The 17,827-nt window shown below is 42.0% G+C and overlaps 1 protein-coding gene across 1 annotated transcript in view; it reads left to right on the forward strand.

The window, feature by feature from the left end:
• lyst (lysosomal trafficking regulator) overlaps nt 1-17,827 on the forward strand; it is a 93,930-nt gene that overhangs the window by 22,791 nt on the left and 53,312 nt on the right. The window contains exons 8-15 of the mRNA XM_042333115.1: nt 3,225-3,451; nt 3,950-4,016; nt 4,680-4,789; nt 10,899-11,310; nt 12,279-12,432; nt 13,152-13,325; nt 14,819-14,979; nt 16,733-16,923. Coding sequence (XP_042189049.1) covers nt 3,225-3,451; nt 3,950-4,016; nt 4,680-4,789; nt 10,899-11,310; nt 12,279-12,432; nt 13,152-13,325; nt 14,819-14,979; nt 16,733-16,923 — 1,496 coding nt within the window. The remainder of the gene's footprint in view (nt 1-3,224; nt 3,452-3,949; nt 4,017-4,679; nt 4,790-10,898; nt 11,311-12,278; nt 12,433-13,151; nt 13,326-14,818; nt 14,980-16,732; nt 16,924-17,827) is intronic.

Raw genomic sequence — 17,827 nt, forward strand, 5'->3', positions numbered from 1 at the left:
GTCAAGTTGAACTTTTTTTTGCAAAGAAGGCTCAAGTATAGCTAATTGTGTTTCTCAAATTTCTGAATTGCTTTAATTATGTGTAGTGAGATTTCAGCTATTCTGCCCCTGCGCCCTGTAACTCCATCCCAGCTTCCTTCCTCCTTGTCTATTCCCTCCCCACCTTTAAAGCCCATGTTAAACCTTTCATTTTGACTGTACTTTCGGTCATATTTCCTACCTGCTTCCACAGCTCCTCCAGCTCGGGCTCCTAGTCAATTCTATGAAGTGCTTGGAGGCATCCTTTCAAGGCCGTGTATAAATTGTTCTTTAAATGCAGCTCTATAGCAAGACTCCAAATCCTGACTGGATAATTTTGGTGTACAAACTTTTTATGCAAATAATCTTCCCTAGTTAAATGTCCAACGCATCTTTTTGTTGTATAATGAGTAATATTGTGTTTTTGTTCTCATGACTTTAGAAATGAAATACTGAAAAGACGAGTTTATTTGTAGTAATGGTTAATTCAGTTATATAGATATATTTACTTGAAAGTAATTGGATACAAGACTAGATGGCATTATATATCATGAAAGGACACTTTGAGGGGTTACCTCAGTGCTGACAGTCTGAGTATTTAACACAGAATAAGATTTTTTTAATGCTCACTCAAGGCTGAAATATTGTTGGTTCAAAGTTATCTTTTTTCTGGGTTTCTAGTGGTTATTTTAAAATATCCTACAAGTACATTAATTCATCAGAATGTTATTATAGGGTGACCTACAAATCTGCCTGAAGTGTTCCACAGTGTCCAAACACTATTTTCCTCTAACCGTATAATTTAAACCGTGTAAGTAGATCTGCTGTTTAGAAAAGTCAATGTCGACAATGCAATAATTTACATTTATATAGCTTCCAAGTCGGGAGTATGTTTCAAAGTGCTTAACTGGGCACCCGAACTGGGGATGGAAGCCAAAGGGGATGGAAGGGTAAGGGAAAGATGTCCGAAAGTGCGGTTCAAGAAGTACGTTTCGAGACTGACCTTGAATGAGGTGAGAGAGGGAATTGGAGTTCCAGAGAGTGCGGGGTAGAATGGTTGAAAGCCCACCTGCCATTTGTGGGATGGATAGGATGGGGGACATGAAGCAGGTAGGCTACTGTTTACTGAGCAAAGGGAGTGGCTGGGCCAGTGGGGTTGAAGGTGGCCATAGAGTAGGGTGACACTGTGGAGAAATTTGAAGGTGAGAACAAGGATCTTGAATTTGATCAGGAGGAGGAGGCTTGCATACTTTTTATGTAGAACAAGTTGGTCTTTAGTTGACTTCTTGCTTCATCTTCAGAAATGGTTGTGTACTGCTCAAATATTTTAGCAACTTTGTGTAAATATTATGATATTAGTACAAGTTTAGGTCCAACGGGTTACATTTAATTTCAATCATAGAATAACAAGTGTTACTAAACTTTTATAGGTAAACACAGCGGTCAGTTTGCACGTGATAAGAGCCCACAAATAGCTATGAGGTGAATAACCAATTCTTTTGGAGAACTGCTTTGGAGAAACTCCCTTCTGCTTTCCAGGGAAACTCCATTCTCTTTCCAAGGGAAGACTTTTTTTTTCTGGCAACAGTTCTCTATATGTGTGGAGCCAGTGTTACAATTGCATTTTCACAAGATTACATGTTATACAATGAGTCACAAAAGTGCAGTATTTATCAATGCCAAACAGTTCATCAAAGACTAGTTTATATAACCAGATGGTCTGAGATCTACTCATGTCAAGTAATCTCAGTGTTTAGCAGATTTAACAACTGAGATTCATTGTCAACAGACAATTTAAATATAATTGAATACCATCATTAATACATATCATTAGATGAAAGTCATTTTGGAGCCCTCCTTTTGAAGTTTCAGGACATCAGTAAATTCAGTGCATTTTTGACAGTGCCCCAATATCAAAGAAGAACTTTAGAATATAGGAAAGCAGAATTCTTCATTCTGCAGTTGATTGATAGCTTTCATGTGGAGAGGCAGCAACTCCAAAGTTTTTTTTCCCCCCCCAACTTGTATTTCATTTTGAGATGTGATACTTTCTACTTCCTACATGAATAGTCTTTCTTTATCAATCTTTTTGAACTTTTGTTACATTCATTTTAAGATACTTTGTCATCCCACTTAATAATATTTGTGCACTTGTGTATTTGTTACTATCTTTGTGTAAATATACTGTTAATTTTGGTTAAAGCATGTGTCAGATCACAATACTTCTAATATAGACTTGGGTATAGCTGGATACTAGGGAACAATATGTTAATTATCTAGGATTATGTTACATCCTGAGAAAAACGCACAATTAAAAGGGGCACACTTGTTACCCAAACGGCACAGTCTCATTGATAGTTTGCTTCATCTGGAGCATAGATTAAAAACGCAATACGTTTGTGACTTTGTGAAATTCTAGAACAATGAAGCACAAAATCAAACAACAGAAGAGCGAGGGACAAACTATTGCTAGACTTGAGGTGGATAGTGTCAGAAATTTCTTTAAACATTTTGAGTTGAGAATAGAACTGCATTTTATCTTGGTCACGTTATGATCGATTGAAGAGGCGATCTCTTGATAGTTGTAAACTAACTGAGACTTGACAACTCCTTGTGTGTGAATGCAGAATTTGAAAGTTGATAGAGAGGTTATTATTCTGATTTTGAAATTACAATTTTAAGTCTTATATTCTTGTAAGTTTTATGTGTACTTGTAATGGTTATGTTTGTATCCTAGAATATTTCAGATGTAATTTTAGTAAAGTAATTGTGTCTTTCAGCTATCAAGTGAACATGAAAAAAAGCATCAATTTTGGGAAAACTATTGAAGGAATCAAATCCGTTAACAGATTTAAATTTAATTTTCTAGGAATTAAATGCTTATGACAGCTGCTTTGATAAATGTGGCATTTATTTCTCCCTAGATCTTTAACTTACACATTTGTTGCAAGTTTAATAGTTACATTTGCTAGTTACATTTTGACAGTTTTGTGTGATTAATTTTAGCCTAAGGCTTGTTATTAAAGCTGTTTAATCATGTATGGCTGTACAGCTGTGAGTTTTGTTGCATCCATTTTATTTCTCCATTTCTAACAAAACATTGAGCAATTCACCACATAGTTTCTACATTTGATGCCTTCTCCTACAATCCCAAATATATTAACCGAGAAAATTACAGAATGCAATCTTTGTTTTTGCTTTTGAAGCAGGTGTGAAGCCAGAAGTTTCATCCTTGGCTCAATCATCTAGTTATTTCTGTAGTACTGCTGAGGGTACCATATCGGGAGAACTAATGTATCCTGAGATTTGTATGTTGGAGCTTAACCTACTGGCTGCCAGCAACCCTAGCCTTGATGTTCTAAATCATGTCTTCAGGAATCTGCTCGAGGTTGTTCAGCGGAGTGAACAAAATGCTGCAGCCATCTACCAACAGGTAAAACTTACTTTTATTTTTTGAAGAAAGATTAGCTTTGTCTGATGGCTCAGGAAGCTTATCCACTGAGCTATAGTCTTCATTATCTTTCCCCCATTTTAGCAAGAATCTTGTGTTTTGTCCTTAAAAAAAACTGGGGGCGGGACAGAGGAGAGGGTAGCCAAAGGCTTATCTGGAAACAACTTCTTATGCTTTACTTTTGTTTACAATTAAGTTTCAATTTCTTGAGAGAGCTGGGTGCTGGAGATGCTTTCTGAACCTCCTGATCAGGAGAGTCTTATTTCCTTATCCAAGCAGCAGAATTCTTCGCAATAATTATTATATTAAATTGGGACCAGTATCCTGCATGTTGATTCTGGTGCTGGTTGATTCTTGATTTAATTCAGGTCCCAGTATTTTTTCAACATCTTTGAGAATTACAGGGAAAAAACTTACTTATTGAATATGAATATGGTTTCATACTATTTTGCTTCCTCATAACATTTTCCTTATTTACAGGGAGCTGTAAAAACTATTCTGGGAGGTTTTCAAAATATATTAAACCAGTCAGAGACTTCTTTAGAAGGTATGTGTAAACTGCAAGCTCTTTCTTTTGCTTGAGTTCTTAATTGCCTTACATGAAAGGTTAACAGTTTGAGAGTATTAATACTGTAGTTTGGAGTGATGTTTAGTTATATAGGTTCTGTTGGGATAATTTTCATTTTGAATTGTTACTTAAATAGCACTTAACTATTACCAATGCCTTACCAATGCCTTAACATCCTTCCTATAGTGTGGTGCCCAGAACTGGGCACAGTGTTCTAACTGAGGCCTAATCAGTGCTTTATATAGGTTAATCATAACCTCCTTACTCTTGTACTCTATCAGGTAGAGTCCTGTAGCTCAGTGGTTAGAGCACTCGCTTTGCAAGTGAGAGACCTGAGTTCAATTCCAGGCAGAGGGCGAAACCTTGGGCAAGTTTCCTTACTCCACACAGAGCCTAATAATAATCCCTCCAAAACAAAACAATAATAAATTGGTCATTTTCAATCTACGACTGTTTGTGGGACACTGCTGTGCGTAATTGGCTGCCGTGTTCGCCCACAAATATACAGTCAATTCACTTTACAGTCTATTCTGTGAAGCGCTTTGAGATGTCCTCTCGACGTGAAAAGCGCTATATCAAATGCAAGGATTGTTATTATTATTACATAATGTACAATATAACCCTATTCTGATGTTTGTACAGAGAGCCAAAGAGTACTCATGGAATTATTGGTGACTTTAATCAGTTCCAGACTGTCCGCAGAAGAATTGTCTGTTCTCATGAGACTATTTTTAGAGAAGAGTCCACCAACTGTAAGTAATCTCTAGATTTTAATGAGGAAGGTTTAAAAGATGATACGAGAGGCAGCACAAATAGTTTGTTTTGGTGGTAAATCATAGAATTGTACAGCACAAAAAGAGGCCATTCGGCTCATCGAGTCTGTGCCGGCTCTTTGAATAGAACAATTAATGTCAATCCTACTTCCCAGCCCTTTCCCCATAACCCTGCAAACCCGTCCTCCTCAAATACCCATCCACCGCGTTTTTAAAAATAGTTATCAAATTGGCCTCGACCACCCTTTCAGGCAATGCGTTCCAGATTCGAACAACTCGCTGCGTGAAAAAATTTCTTCTCACCTCCCATCTGCTTCTTTTAAAGACTATTTTGAATCTGTGACCTCGAGTCACCGACACACCCACCAGTGGAAACAGTTTTTCCCTTTCTAACTGATCAAATCCCCTCATGATTTTGAAGACCTCTATTAGATCTCCTCGTAACCTTCTCTGCTCCAATAAGAATAATCCCAGTCTCTCGAGCCTTTCCTCATAATCAAGGTCCCTCATTCCTGGTACCATCCTCGTAAATCTCCTCTACACCCTTTCCAATGCCTTAACATCCTTCCTATAGTGTGGTGCCCAGAACTGGGCACAGTATTCTAACTGAGGCCTAACCAGTGTTTTATATAGGTTAATCATAACCTCCTGACTCTTGTACTCTGTGCCCCTATTTTTAAAGCCTAGAATCCCATTTGCCCTTTTTACAGCCTTGTCTACCTGTCCTGCCACCTTCAAGGATTTATTTACCTGCACCGCTAGGTCTCTCTGTTCTTTTACCCCCCTTTACCCCCCTTGCCCCACATATCACAGACATCGTCAACCTGTCCCTCTCCTGTGGCTCTGTTCCCATTCCCTTAAAAACTGCCACCATCACCCCCACCTTGAAAAAACCCTCCCTTGATGCATCGACAGCTATCAATCTCTGGCCCATCTCCAACCTCCCCTTCCTGTCCAAGGTCCTGGAACGAGTTGTCGCCTCCCAGCTGCGCTCTTTCCTCTCCACCCTTCAGTCGGGTTTCCGTGCTGTCCATAGCACAGAAACTGCCCTGGTCAAGGTCACCAATGACATCCTGACCATCTGTGACCAGGGCTCCCTCTGCCTCCTCGTCCTCCTCGACCTATCGGCAGCATTCGATACGGTCGACCATGCTATCCTCCTCCACTGCTTGTCCTCCCACCTAAACCTTCAAGGCCCTGTCCTTGAGTGGTTTTGGTCGTACCTCTCCCACCGTCTTCACTTTGTCTCCACTAATGGTTTTTCCTCCGGCCCCCGCACTGTCTCGTGCGGTGTCCCTCAGGGCTCTGTCCTCGGTCCCCTCCTCTTCACCCGCTATATGCTCCCCCTTGGTGACATCATCCGCAGACATGGGGTTAACTCCCACATGTATGCGGATGACACCCAACTCTACCTTTCCTCCTCTACCCTCAACTCCACGACCACCGATGTCCTGACAGCTGCCTGTCCGACATCGAGTCCTGGACGAGAGATAACTTTCTTCAGCTCAACGTGCGTAAAACTGAGGCCCTCCTGATTGGCTCGCGTCAGCGCCTCCGCACCTCAGGCGCTGACAGCATCAGCATCCAAGGCTGCACTCTCCACCTCTCAAAGCCAGTCAGGAACCTCGGCGTTCTGTTCAACCCTGAGCTGTCCTTTCTCCCTCATATCCGCGCCACAACTGGCCGGGCTTTCAGCCCCTAGGCTGTCGAACTCTATCCCCCAGTGCCTTCGCCTTGCCTCCTCCCTTTCCTCCTTCAAGGCCGGTCTCAAGACCTTTCTCTTTGACCGTGCCTTCAGCTCCCCTCTCGACTCTCTACCCCCTCCTCGCTCCCTCCCCTCACTCTGACCATTTCCCCCCTGCTCGGGTCCTGACCCAACTGTACAGCGCCTTGGGACGTCCCCCCGACGTGAAAGGCGCTCAATAGATGGAATCTTGTTGTTGTTAAGATTGTATTACCTAGCCTGTATTGCCTCCCCTCATTCTTTCTACCAAAATGCATTACTTTGCATTTCTCTACATTGAAACTCATCTCCCATGTGTCTGCCCATTTTACCATTCTGTCTATGTCTATGTAAAGCAGAGATTCGATTTCCTAGCACAATTTATTTGTTAACAAATTTCTTTGTTAATGTCCACAGTCCTGGAGACCTGTAGTTCAGTGGTTAGAGCACTCGCCTTGCAAGCGAGACACCTGGGTTCAATTCCAGGCAGGACGAAACCTTGGGCAAGTTTCCTCACTCCACACGCCTAATCATAATCCCTCCAAAACAAAACAATAATAAATTGGTCATTTTCAATCCACGACTGTTTGTGGGACACTGCTGTGCGCAATTGGCTGCCGCGTTTCGCCCACAAATGTACAGTCAATTCACTTTACAGCATATTCTGTGAAGTACTTTGAGACGTCGAAGACGTGAAAAGCGCCATATCAAAATGCAAGGATTATTATTATTATTACAGTTGTAGTAGAATCAGAGATAAATTATTGGTGATCTATAGCTATATTGTTTTAAATATAATGTGAAGTTTATTGTCCTAAAATTGTTACTAGCCTTGTATTCAATGACTACACACTCCAGTTGCACACATGCATAGTAATCGCAAAATATTGTGCATTCACATAAGATTACTGTGGATGTGATTACCCTGCACAGAGGGACGTGGGGGAAGGCCAGTCTCAGACCTAGTAACATTACACACACGCATATAATCTCATGCTTGGCACAACTCATTCATGCGTGCAACTGTTTTTTTGCCATTAGCGCAAAGATAGATCTATTAACAGTGAGCAATTAGAAAGGGAGAGGGGGAGAGTCCAAGATAAAGGGAAAGACAAGGACACACAGAAAGAGATAGAAAGTTAGAGGAACCAGATAGAGAGAATGGGGATGACACAATGTGTTGAAAACTTGGTTATCGCTGTTATTAGAATAATGTTAATGTAGAGTAATATTCTAAAATCTAAAATGTATGATTTAGACTGCTCTATATTTACCATACCAATTACAAAGTCCTTCAAATTCAGCCATTAAGGCAACAACAACAAGATTACATTTGTATAGTGCCTTTCACGTTGGGAGGACGTCCCAAGGCGCTGGACAGTGTACAGAATTTTAGACCCGAGCTGGGGTCAGGGGGGAGAGGGGAGGGGAGTGACAAATGGCATGGTCGAAGAGGAGGGTTTTGAGGCGGGACTTGAAGGAGGCTAAGGAGGGGGCGAGGCGGAGTGATTGGGGGATGGAATTCCAGAGGTTGGGGGCAGAGTGGCTGAAGGCTCTCCCACCAGTGGTGGGGCGGGTGGGTTGGGGGACGTGGAGCAGGCCAGAGCCGGCTGAGCGGAGGGAGCGGGCGGGTTGATAGGGGGTTAGCAGGTCGCAGAGGTAGGGTGGGGCGAGGGCTTTGTAGGTGAGGACCAGGATCTTGAACTGGATCCTTTGAAGGATAGGGAGCCAATGGAATCGGGCGAGAATGGGGCAGATGGGGTCACGGAGTTTGGTGCGGGAGAGGACACCGGCTGCAGAGTTCTGGATTATCTGCAGCCTGTGGAGGGAGGAGTTGGGAAGGCCGACAAGCAGGGAGTTTGCATAGTCGAACCTGGAGGTGATGAAGGCATGAACAAGAGTTTCAGCGGCCTGAGGGGTGAGGTAGTGGCGGAGTCGGGCGATGTTACGGAGGTGAGGGAAGGCAGAGCGGGTCATGGCATGGATGTGGGGAAGAAAAGACAGTTGAGGGTCGAACAAGACACCTCGGTTCCTGACTGGCTTGGTGAGTTGAAGTGTGCAACCATGGAGGTTGATGCTGCCAGAGCCTGAGGCACTGGCGCGAGCCAATCAGGAGGGCCTCAGTCTTGTTCACATTCAACTGTAGGAAATTTGCCCTCATCCATAACTTGAGTGGTCCTGGAGTTGAGGATGGAGGCAGAAAGATAGAGTTGGGTGTCATCCGCATACATATGGAAGTTGACCCCATGTTTGCGGATGATGTCACCAAGGGGGAGCATGTAGATATTGAACAGGAGAGGGCCAAGGACAGAGCCCTGGGGGACACCAGACGTGACAGTGCAGGTGCTGGAGGAAAAACCGTTAAGAAGCAACAAAGTGGAGATGGTGAGAGAGATAGGATTTGATCCAGGCAAGGGCAGGTCCGTGAAGATTAAGTAAAGAGGAGAGGCGGTGTATGAGAATGAAGTGGTCGACAGTGTCGAAGGCGGCAGAGAGGTCGAGGAGGACAAGGAGGCAGAGGGAGCTCTGATCACAGATGTTCAGAATGTCATTAGTGACTTTGAACAGGGCTGTTTCCATGCTGTGGGCAGCGCGGAAGCCGGATTGGAGGGGTTCAAAGAGGGAATGGCGAGAAAGGCACTTAAGTTACATTCACATCCATCATGTTCGGAAGCTACAGAGATAGCGTCTTTGGGCTTTTCTGCTAAACTAAGGGTGATAGTGGGACAAAAATGGAACAGCTGTAGTTGGTACATACCTGAGGATATTGGGAAGCATATGCTAACATTTTACATGTTTTTTGAAGAGTAATTAGGAAAAAATTATCTGAACTTTATGCAGAAGTGACAAAAGGCTGTTGAAGTTCTGTCCAGCTACAGATTTTGATGTGTTAACTGCTAATATGCGTTATACAAAAGCTGCTTATGGTTTAGCATTCACTTATGTTATTCCAAATACATTATCAAATTCTTCACAACCAATTAGTGATTATCCTCCTCTGGATCGGGAGGTGAGCAAATGGGGTCTCTTTGGGGCTGCTCATTTGAAGGTGATCCCTTCACACCCACCCTCGCCTGGCTCCCCATCCCCGGTGGATAGAGTTAAAAATCCTCATCTTCGCTATCAAGGCCCTGCTCCTTTCTACCTCTCCAACCTGCTAATTCTATCTCAACCTGTCCGCTCCCTCCGCTCAGCAAGCTGCGGCCTGCTCCATGTCCCCTGCCCGCCCACCCCACCATCGGCGGTTAATCCTTCAACCACTTTGCCCCTGCCCTCTGGAACACCATCCCACATTCCCTTCTCCTTGCTCCCTCCCTTGCCTCCTTCAAGGCGGGTCTCAAGACCCCCCTCTTCAACCACGCCTTCAGCCACCCTCTCTGCCCTCCACAATCTCTGACACGAACCCCCCTGCTCGGGTCCAAATTCTTGACTGTCCAGGGTCTTGGGATGTCCTCCCAATGTGAAAGGCGTTATACAAATGTAAATTAGTGTGGTATTGTGACAGGACTGGAATATTAGAATTGAATTGATCCTTTATGGTGTTCCTAGTGGGTTATTGCCAGGCTTTGAAGAAGTAGTCATTGGGGCTAGGATTCTTTCCTTTTTTTTGTCAATCGAGTGTCTGACACATAAGGAAACCCATCACCATGCTTAAGAGTATTCAAGTCAAATTGAGAGTTCCATCATCCCACCTATACATGGAAATTCCAGAGATGTTTATTGGAATGAAATTACACTCTCTCTCCTTTGAGCGATGCTTCCAGCTTACCTAATTCCAGAAAGTAATAGGCGCAGGTTGGCAAAAGCCAAGGTTTGTAGACCGCAGAGTGTGTGCTGGGGTACTGCTGGAGCTATTCTTTCCACTTGGTTCTTGATAACCCTGCAGGACAAAGCTGTAACAGATAGGGAGGGTCTATCTGAACAAACAGTGGGAATCTTAGCAGTGGGAAACTTTACAATAGCAGGCTGTATGATTCTAGCTAATTAAACGCTAGCTGTATTCCATGAGACATGTTCATATATAATGTAGGGTGGTCCTATCTGGACAAGCAGTGGGAAAGCCAACACCCACTCTGGGGTCCCCAAGCCTTGGCTCTTGCCAACTTGCGCCTAATAATTTCTGGAATTAGGTAAGCAGGATGCTTCCCTCCAGGCAGAGAGTGCGCATTCCATTCCAACAACCTATCTCTGAAATTTCCATATGTAGGTGGGATGCATAGAATTCTTAGTTTAGTTTTGATGCTTTTAAGTATAGTGATAGGTTTCCAGTTTTGTCATACATCCACCCGGCTGACTGAAAAGCAAAGTGTTTTCTCATAATGCAAACTAAATACTTTTTGAAAGTCTTTTTTTGGTATATTTCAGAAAATACTGCTAGGAGGGATTCTGAAAATTGTGGAAGCAAATGTGGATGCAGTTCCAATGCAGTTTCTCACTTTTCCAATAATACTGAGCCCTAGTGCCTGCAATAATGTTTCAGCTATGCAGAAACTTGGTAGCTCTCCCAGCTGCAAGAGCTCGAACCTTCTGAAGCGGTCGAAATTCCATCACGTCAAAAGAGAGACAAAATCTGAGGGTTACGGTCACCAGTTGGCGTCACCCTGGCATGTGGCCCCACTCCATGTACCTGTTTTGACCAACATATCAGATGGCTTCAGTGTTTCTCTGTGGATGAAAGTAGAAGTTACCAGTAACCTGGAAGGAACAACTGAGAGAGCCAAAAAGCAAAAACGAAATAGGCTAAATATTTTCAGAGGGAGTAGTGTTGCCAGTACTGGTAAGCTGCAAAATTAATTCTCCATTTATTGGGTTTCAAGGTTTTGTTTAGTGGATAGCAGTAGATTGTTAGAACTTTATTACCTGATAATTTCAGTTTTATATGTCAACACCTCACAAATGGAGCTGAGCAAATTCTTATTCTGTAATTGTCATTAGTATCACCCTGAGAGCAAATAAAATAAACTAATTGGTTTATTTTGCCTTGAAAGTGAAGACGAGGATTTTGAATGCGATCCCCTGAGGGATGGGGAGCCAGTGGGGCCGGGTGAGGGTGGGTGTGATGAGGTCATGGAGCCTAGTGTGGGAGAGAACACAAGCTGCAGAGTTCTGGATGATCTGGAGCTTGTGGAGGGAAGAGTTGGGAAAGCCGACAAGCACAGCATTGGCATAGTCGAGCCTGGTTGTAATGAAGGCATACATGAGGCTTTTGGCAGCCTGAGGGGTGAGGCAGTTGCAGAGTCTGGCAATTTTGCGGAGGTGGTGGAAGGCAGAGCAGGTCATGGCAATGAATTAGGTAAAAAAGGACAGTTGAGGGTCGAACAAGATGCCAAGGTTCCTGACTGGCTTGGTGGGGTGGAGTGTGCATCCTTGAATGCTGATGCTGCCAGTGCATGAGGTGCGGAGGTGCTGGCGTGAGCCAATGAGGAGATCCTCGGTCTTGCTGACATTCAACTGTAGAAAGTTGGCTCTCATCCAAGACTTGATGTCTGACTTGCTGTCTGTCAGGACATCAGTGGTCCTGGGGACGAGGGTGGAAGCAGAGAGATAGAGTTGGGTGTCATCTGCATACATGTTGAAGTTGCCAGCTAAAACTAGTACAATAAAGAGCGAGGCTGAACACCAGCAGTGCGCCAGCACCCAAGCCTTCACTCTTGGGGACCTGCACCTAATATTTTCCAGAATGAGGTCACCGGGATACATCTCTCTTGGGTCATTGTGAACTTTATAGAATTATTCATTTTACAGATGGTGAAAAAGCAATGGGCACGGATTGCTATGGTACTCCAAATTCTGATGATAAGTTGGTTGAAGATGGCTGCCTTCATGTGATTTCAATGGGCTCCAAAGTAATGATGATGCAGGTCTGGACTGATTTAACCAAAGGTCGCTTCATCTTTAGGTAAAAGTTTTAACTTTCTACATGAAAAACGTTCTTATTCACACCATCTATTGATTTTAGCAGCAACAATGTTTTTAGGCGTGTGCAACCTTGACTAACTTCAATATTCGCAAAATGAATGAACTGGATTTCACATCAGATGCAATTAAATTTTAATGAAAATAATTTATTTCATGGCAATAAAATCCTCATGAAGAATGTGGAATAAAAGCTTTCAGTAAAGTCACCAGAATAGTCTGCAATCATTGTGTAAACATAGTTCACCTTCATCTAGCTTTTATCAGTTTAATTTACTTGTTTAACGTGATGTAAAGAAAATTTGTAATGTTCAGTAGAATATATGATACAGGGTCTAAAACATCCTATTTATCAGAAGAATTGCAAATGGTGACTCAAACCGATTTCCCTCATACTGATCCACAGGAACTCCTCTCTGACATTAGCTCCTTCCAGAGCGTAGTTCTGACAGATCAGCAGGAGTTGCTATTTACAACTTGTGTTAGTTATATTTTTACCCCAACTAATGCACTTGTGGCACTGACCAAAATTTGCTTGCAAATTCTTTGTTCGTGAATTATTAAAGCCAATTAGATTTGGGGCTAAAATTGTTATCCGATGTTTTATTTTTGCAGTTCAATCAAATGCCAGAAATAGAATAATATGCTTGCATTATATATTATGGTTTTAAAATGTAAAAGGATTTGATATTTTTTCTGTAGAATTTGTATTGATCCAAATGATGACATGAAAGCAGGCCTGCTGGCTCAAGCTGAGTCACAGGAAAATGTGTTAACTCCAGGTAAATGGCAACATTTAGCACTGACCTATGTGCAACAGATGGAGGACAAGAAGAATGCTCGTGGCAAGCTTTTGCTTTGGGTTTCTGGCCAAAGGTATGTTCTTAAACGTTATCTGGAAAGCATTGTAAATATAACTGTTTAACCGTTTTATTGAAACGGATACATGTGAAATAGAGACAAAGGATATATAAAAGTATTTATTAAAAAAAAATGAACTCTTCTGAGTTCCTAATCTGATATGATGCTGTAGGGAAGTGAAACCAAGTGAAATTCAACCACTTCCCCAAAAATAAAAACTGAGTTTGTTACTGAAGTAGCTGGTTGAGGTCATTGTACCTCAGTGACCGGTTTCAAACAGCAACTACTTGCATTTACAAAATGTTTTCACACTTTCTCAAAGTGTTTATCACAGCCTGGCTGACCTTTAGTTTACAGATTACATGCATGGTGTTGCAAGATAAGAGCAAAAAAGAGAAAGGGGAGAAGAGAAATCAGAGGTTGCTATCCTTTTTTTTGCAAACAGGTGGTAAATTAGTTGAATGCTATGAACACTTACCTCGATAGACATTATTTACCAGGAGATATTGCAATAGATAGCATTGCATGGGAGCATTTGGTTAGGTTTTGCTTTCTTCCTACTCCTTAACCCTTTCCTTCTAACATTTGTTAATAGATGAAACCTGAAATATTAGAGGGATTAGCTTCAAGAAACTATTCAATATACCAGAGCTTTTCTGCCTTGAAAGGAGACATTTTAGAGAGGACTTTATAGAGGTATATGGGATGCTAGATGGGATGGGTAAATCCAGGAGGATATTTTCAAATATGCCAAGGCAACAAGGCCGTGAAGTGCAATTTTAGGACAAACGACAAGAAGTATTTCTTTACACTGAGGACAATTAAAAGATTACCAGGAAAAGTATTCAGGCCAGGATATTGGATGCTTTTAAGAAATTCCTTGATGCTGTAATGGTAAGAGGATAAGGTGGTATTCTAAAAGGATGATATCAAATGAACCAAAGGGTATTTTTAATCTGTACGTCTCTCATCTTCCTTAAACTCTGCATACCTTGTACCCATTGGGTCCCTGTCACAGGACAGATTGATTTCAAGATACCCTCACTCACCTACAATTCACTTCATGCTCTAGTACTTCTCTACTCTCCAGCCTGCTCACACGCCACTCCTCTACCTGCCCGCTTTGCTCAGCTGGCTTTGGACTTCCTCACATTCTTCAATCCGTCCGCTCCACCACTATTGGTCATGCCTTCTGCCACTACACTCCAAACCTCTGGAACTCCCTGCCTCAGTCCCTTCGTCTTGCTCATTAATCATTTTCAGATTGCACCTGAATATTTTCCTCTTTGACCGTGCTTACAGTCACCTCCCCTTTCTCCCTGGCTTGGGGTCAAACTGTCATTGTTCAGCTCTCTGAGACTGTGCACTACGTGAAGGACATTATATAATTGCACGTTGTTGAATCTTCTTTCTAAAGATATTTTCCGAGTGTTTATTGATAATAAGATTCTCTAAACTTTAAAAATATTTATCCTTGTTTGAACTTTTCAAATATTTTTATTTTTCAGAAAGTCTGAGGTTGCTTTAGATTACACCCTTCCTCGAAAGACCAGCCTCTCCTCTGACAGTAATAAAACCTTTGCAATGATTGGCCATTGCACGGTTTCTCAAGAAGATACTATCAGATTGGCTGGCAGATGGGATATTGGAAGCTTGCTTCTCTTCAATGGTAACGTTTTAATAAGAATTAACATTTTCTAATTTTTCTGAGAATTGCGCAGTATTTCACCACATCAAACCGATTGACTTCAAGGTTCTCTTTACACCCTAGCACCTTGCTGGTCTGATCTTTTCGTAACTCACTCCTTTGCTCGCCCCCTCTACTTAGCTAACTCAAATCAATCTGCTGTGTGTCCTCTTTCCCCTACCATCAGTGGCAGTTGGTGTCCAAACTGAGTCAATAGTGAATACCGAGCCCCATAACTAGTAGGAGCGATCAATTTAAGATGATAGATTAATCAGTTGTCAGCCTGTTTCAATTGGTAGCTTATCTCATGGTCAGAAGGTTGAGTGTTTAAGTCCGATGTTTGGGATACAACTTTAAACTGAAGTTCCTTCTAACTGTTCAGGTGAAACCCATGACTCTATTTGAAAGAAAAGGGAGTTTCTCCCAGTGTCCTAGCCAACAATCCTCCAGTTTAAAGCAAACCCTTGACTGACTGTCCAGAGCCTTGGGACGTCCTCCCAAAGCAAAAGAGCTATTCAAATGCATTTTTTTGTTGTTAACTTGGTCATTCGTGAGGGCCTTTAAAGCAGTTTTGGATGCTTCTTTGCAGCAAACTGGAACTGCAGCAAAGGCAACGTATGGGTAAGCACAGCACAAAGCTAGGATGGTTATTAGAGAAATAAAACAGGATCAATGACTGGCATCATTCAAAAAGGGAGCCCAACTACACAAGAATGTTGTTCTATTGGCTGAAGTCTCTCATTGGTCATGCCTAGTAGGTTCCTCTGGGCTTGTACCAGTGTTGGTCATATCTGATGTTCTACAACAGACACATCAGGGGTCTGAATCCTTTGGGTCTGGAGAGACTTGTTATGTGGAGTTGGCATCTGATCAGTGGGAGCTGGGTTCCTTGAAAGTGTTCATGGGGCCACCGATTTCATGGGGAATGCCGAAGACCATAAAACATCCTTGTGTTTAAAACTGTCAGGCTTAAATGGAATTTATGAACTAGGCAGCACTGGATGGCAAGTTTCAGGAACCATTCACAGGGTCATTTGGGAAATATTCGATTTCCCATATACCCGGTGTGCCCCTGCATCTGTCCCAATAGGCCATAACAGAGATCCACCTGTACGTAGGATAGAAGAGCTGGCGGCAGGATAGGGACAGATTATAGACCTTAATCCCTCCAAAAAACAAAACAATAATAAATTGGTCATTTTCAATCCACAGCTGTTTGTGGGACACTGCTGTGCGCAATTCACTGCCGCGTTTTGCCCACAAATATACGGTTAATTCACTTATAGCATATTCTGTGAAGCGCTTTGAGACGTCTAGAAGACGTGAAAAGCGCTACATCAAATGCAAGGATTGTTTTATTATTGACCTGATCCATTAGGAGGAGGTAGATTCTGCACTACGGTACTTTGGTAAGCCAACAGATGCAGATGGCTTTAATCCTGAGTTCGTAAAATGTTGCTCTGAAGGTGGGGAGGGGATAGAGAATGGTGAGTATCTTACAGATCCAAGCCAGGAACGTATAAAGTAAAAAACAAAAAAGGTTAGAGTTGACGTTTAGATTCAGGTTCTTCAGCATTTAGACTAGAGTAATTTGTTTTGTAAATCAAGTTTCTAATTATATTAAAGCAACAAGGATAGATTCAGTACACTTATGATTTTGAATAGAAACTGATTGGAAATTTTTTGTTTCATTTCTAAAAAAATTATTGGAACTAAGTTTTATGTTTTATCTTAGGTGCCGCGATAGGACCTGAAGAAGCTTATTATTTGTTTGTCTGTGGGCCTGATTTTACTTCTATTATGCCCTGTAAATATGGCAACTCACAACCAAATTACTCGAAGTATGTTAACGTGGAGATTCTGCAGTGTGATCAAATCAAAGAGTTACTCATGAAACACAAGAAAGTGGATAGTGGACCACTGGTGGTGAGTATAGTACTGATTTCACTGACTGATTAAATGTGATATTGTACAGTGTTTAATATTTATTGTCATAAGCCGTTAACTGCCAATTATTGTCCAAGAATCCTGAGATTAGATCCTGCACTGCAGATGCACTTCAAGGTTATGCAACAGGAAATTGTCTGGTTTGTATATTCGTCAGGTGTGTCACCCTGGCTCAGTTGGTATCACTCTTGCCTCCGAGGCAGAGCTCCACGTCGGTACTTGAAGTCTGATGACATTCCAGTACAGTGCTGATGATCTGCCTGTTCAGGTGGACGTTAAAGATCCCACAGCATTACTGTTGTGTTCAACTACAAATACGCAGTCATTCCACTTCACAGTAAAATTTTGTGAAGTACTTTGCGATGTCCTGACATGAAAGGTGCTATACTGAATTCAAGGATTCTTTATAATAATTATAATAATAATTATTAAAAAAAAAGTTTTCCAAAGTTAGAAAATATAGTTTTTAAACCTTGTGTTAGTTTCCTCCCTTCCCTTTAATTTCCTGAGTTCTGTGCTGTTTCCTGTTGGAAGCTGCTCAGGTGGCTGTGATCTGTGCAAGGAACAAAGACAAAACTATAGATTATTAAAACCTATTTTGCACTTCTACAGACATTACTCATTTTAATTGAACTTTTCTCTAAGGGAATATACTGGTTCACTGCTACTTATTTGGCAGGAAGGATGTTTGTATGAGGGACAGGAGCTTTGTCAGCATTAAATTATGCAAAAATATGTAAACGGTGCTGATAAGGTATATTGAAGAGCGATTGACTTATGAATGCAAAATGTATTTGTTTCCTTCTGTGAAACTGGTTCGCGCCATGCCCTACACCTTTTTAAAATACTTTATTGTAAATTAATATTACATAAAACCAATAAC

This window comes from Callorhinchus milii, unplaced genomic scaffold, assembly GCF_018977255.1.
Source record: "Callorhinchus milii isolate IMCB2004 unplaced genomic scaffold, IMCB_Cmil_1.0 Scaffold3, whole genome shotgun sequence".
NCBI lineage: Eukaryota > Metazoa > Chordata > Chondrichthyes > Chimaeriformes > Callorhinchidae > Callorhinchus > Callorhinchus milii.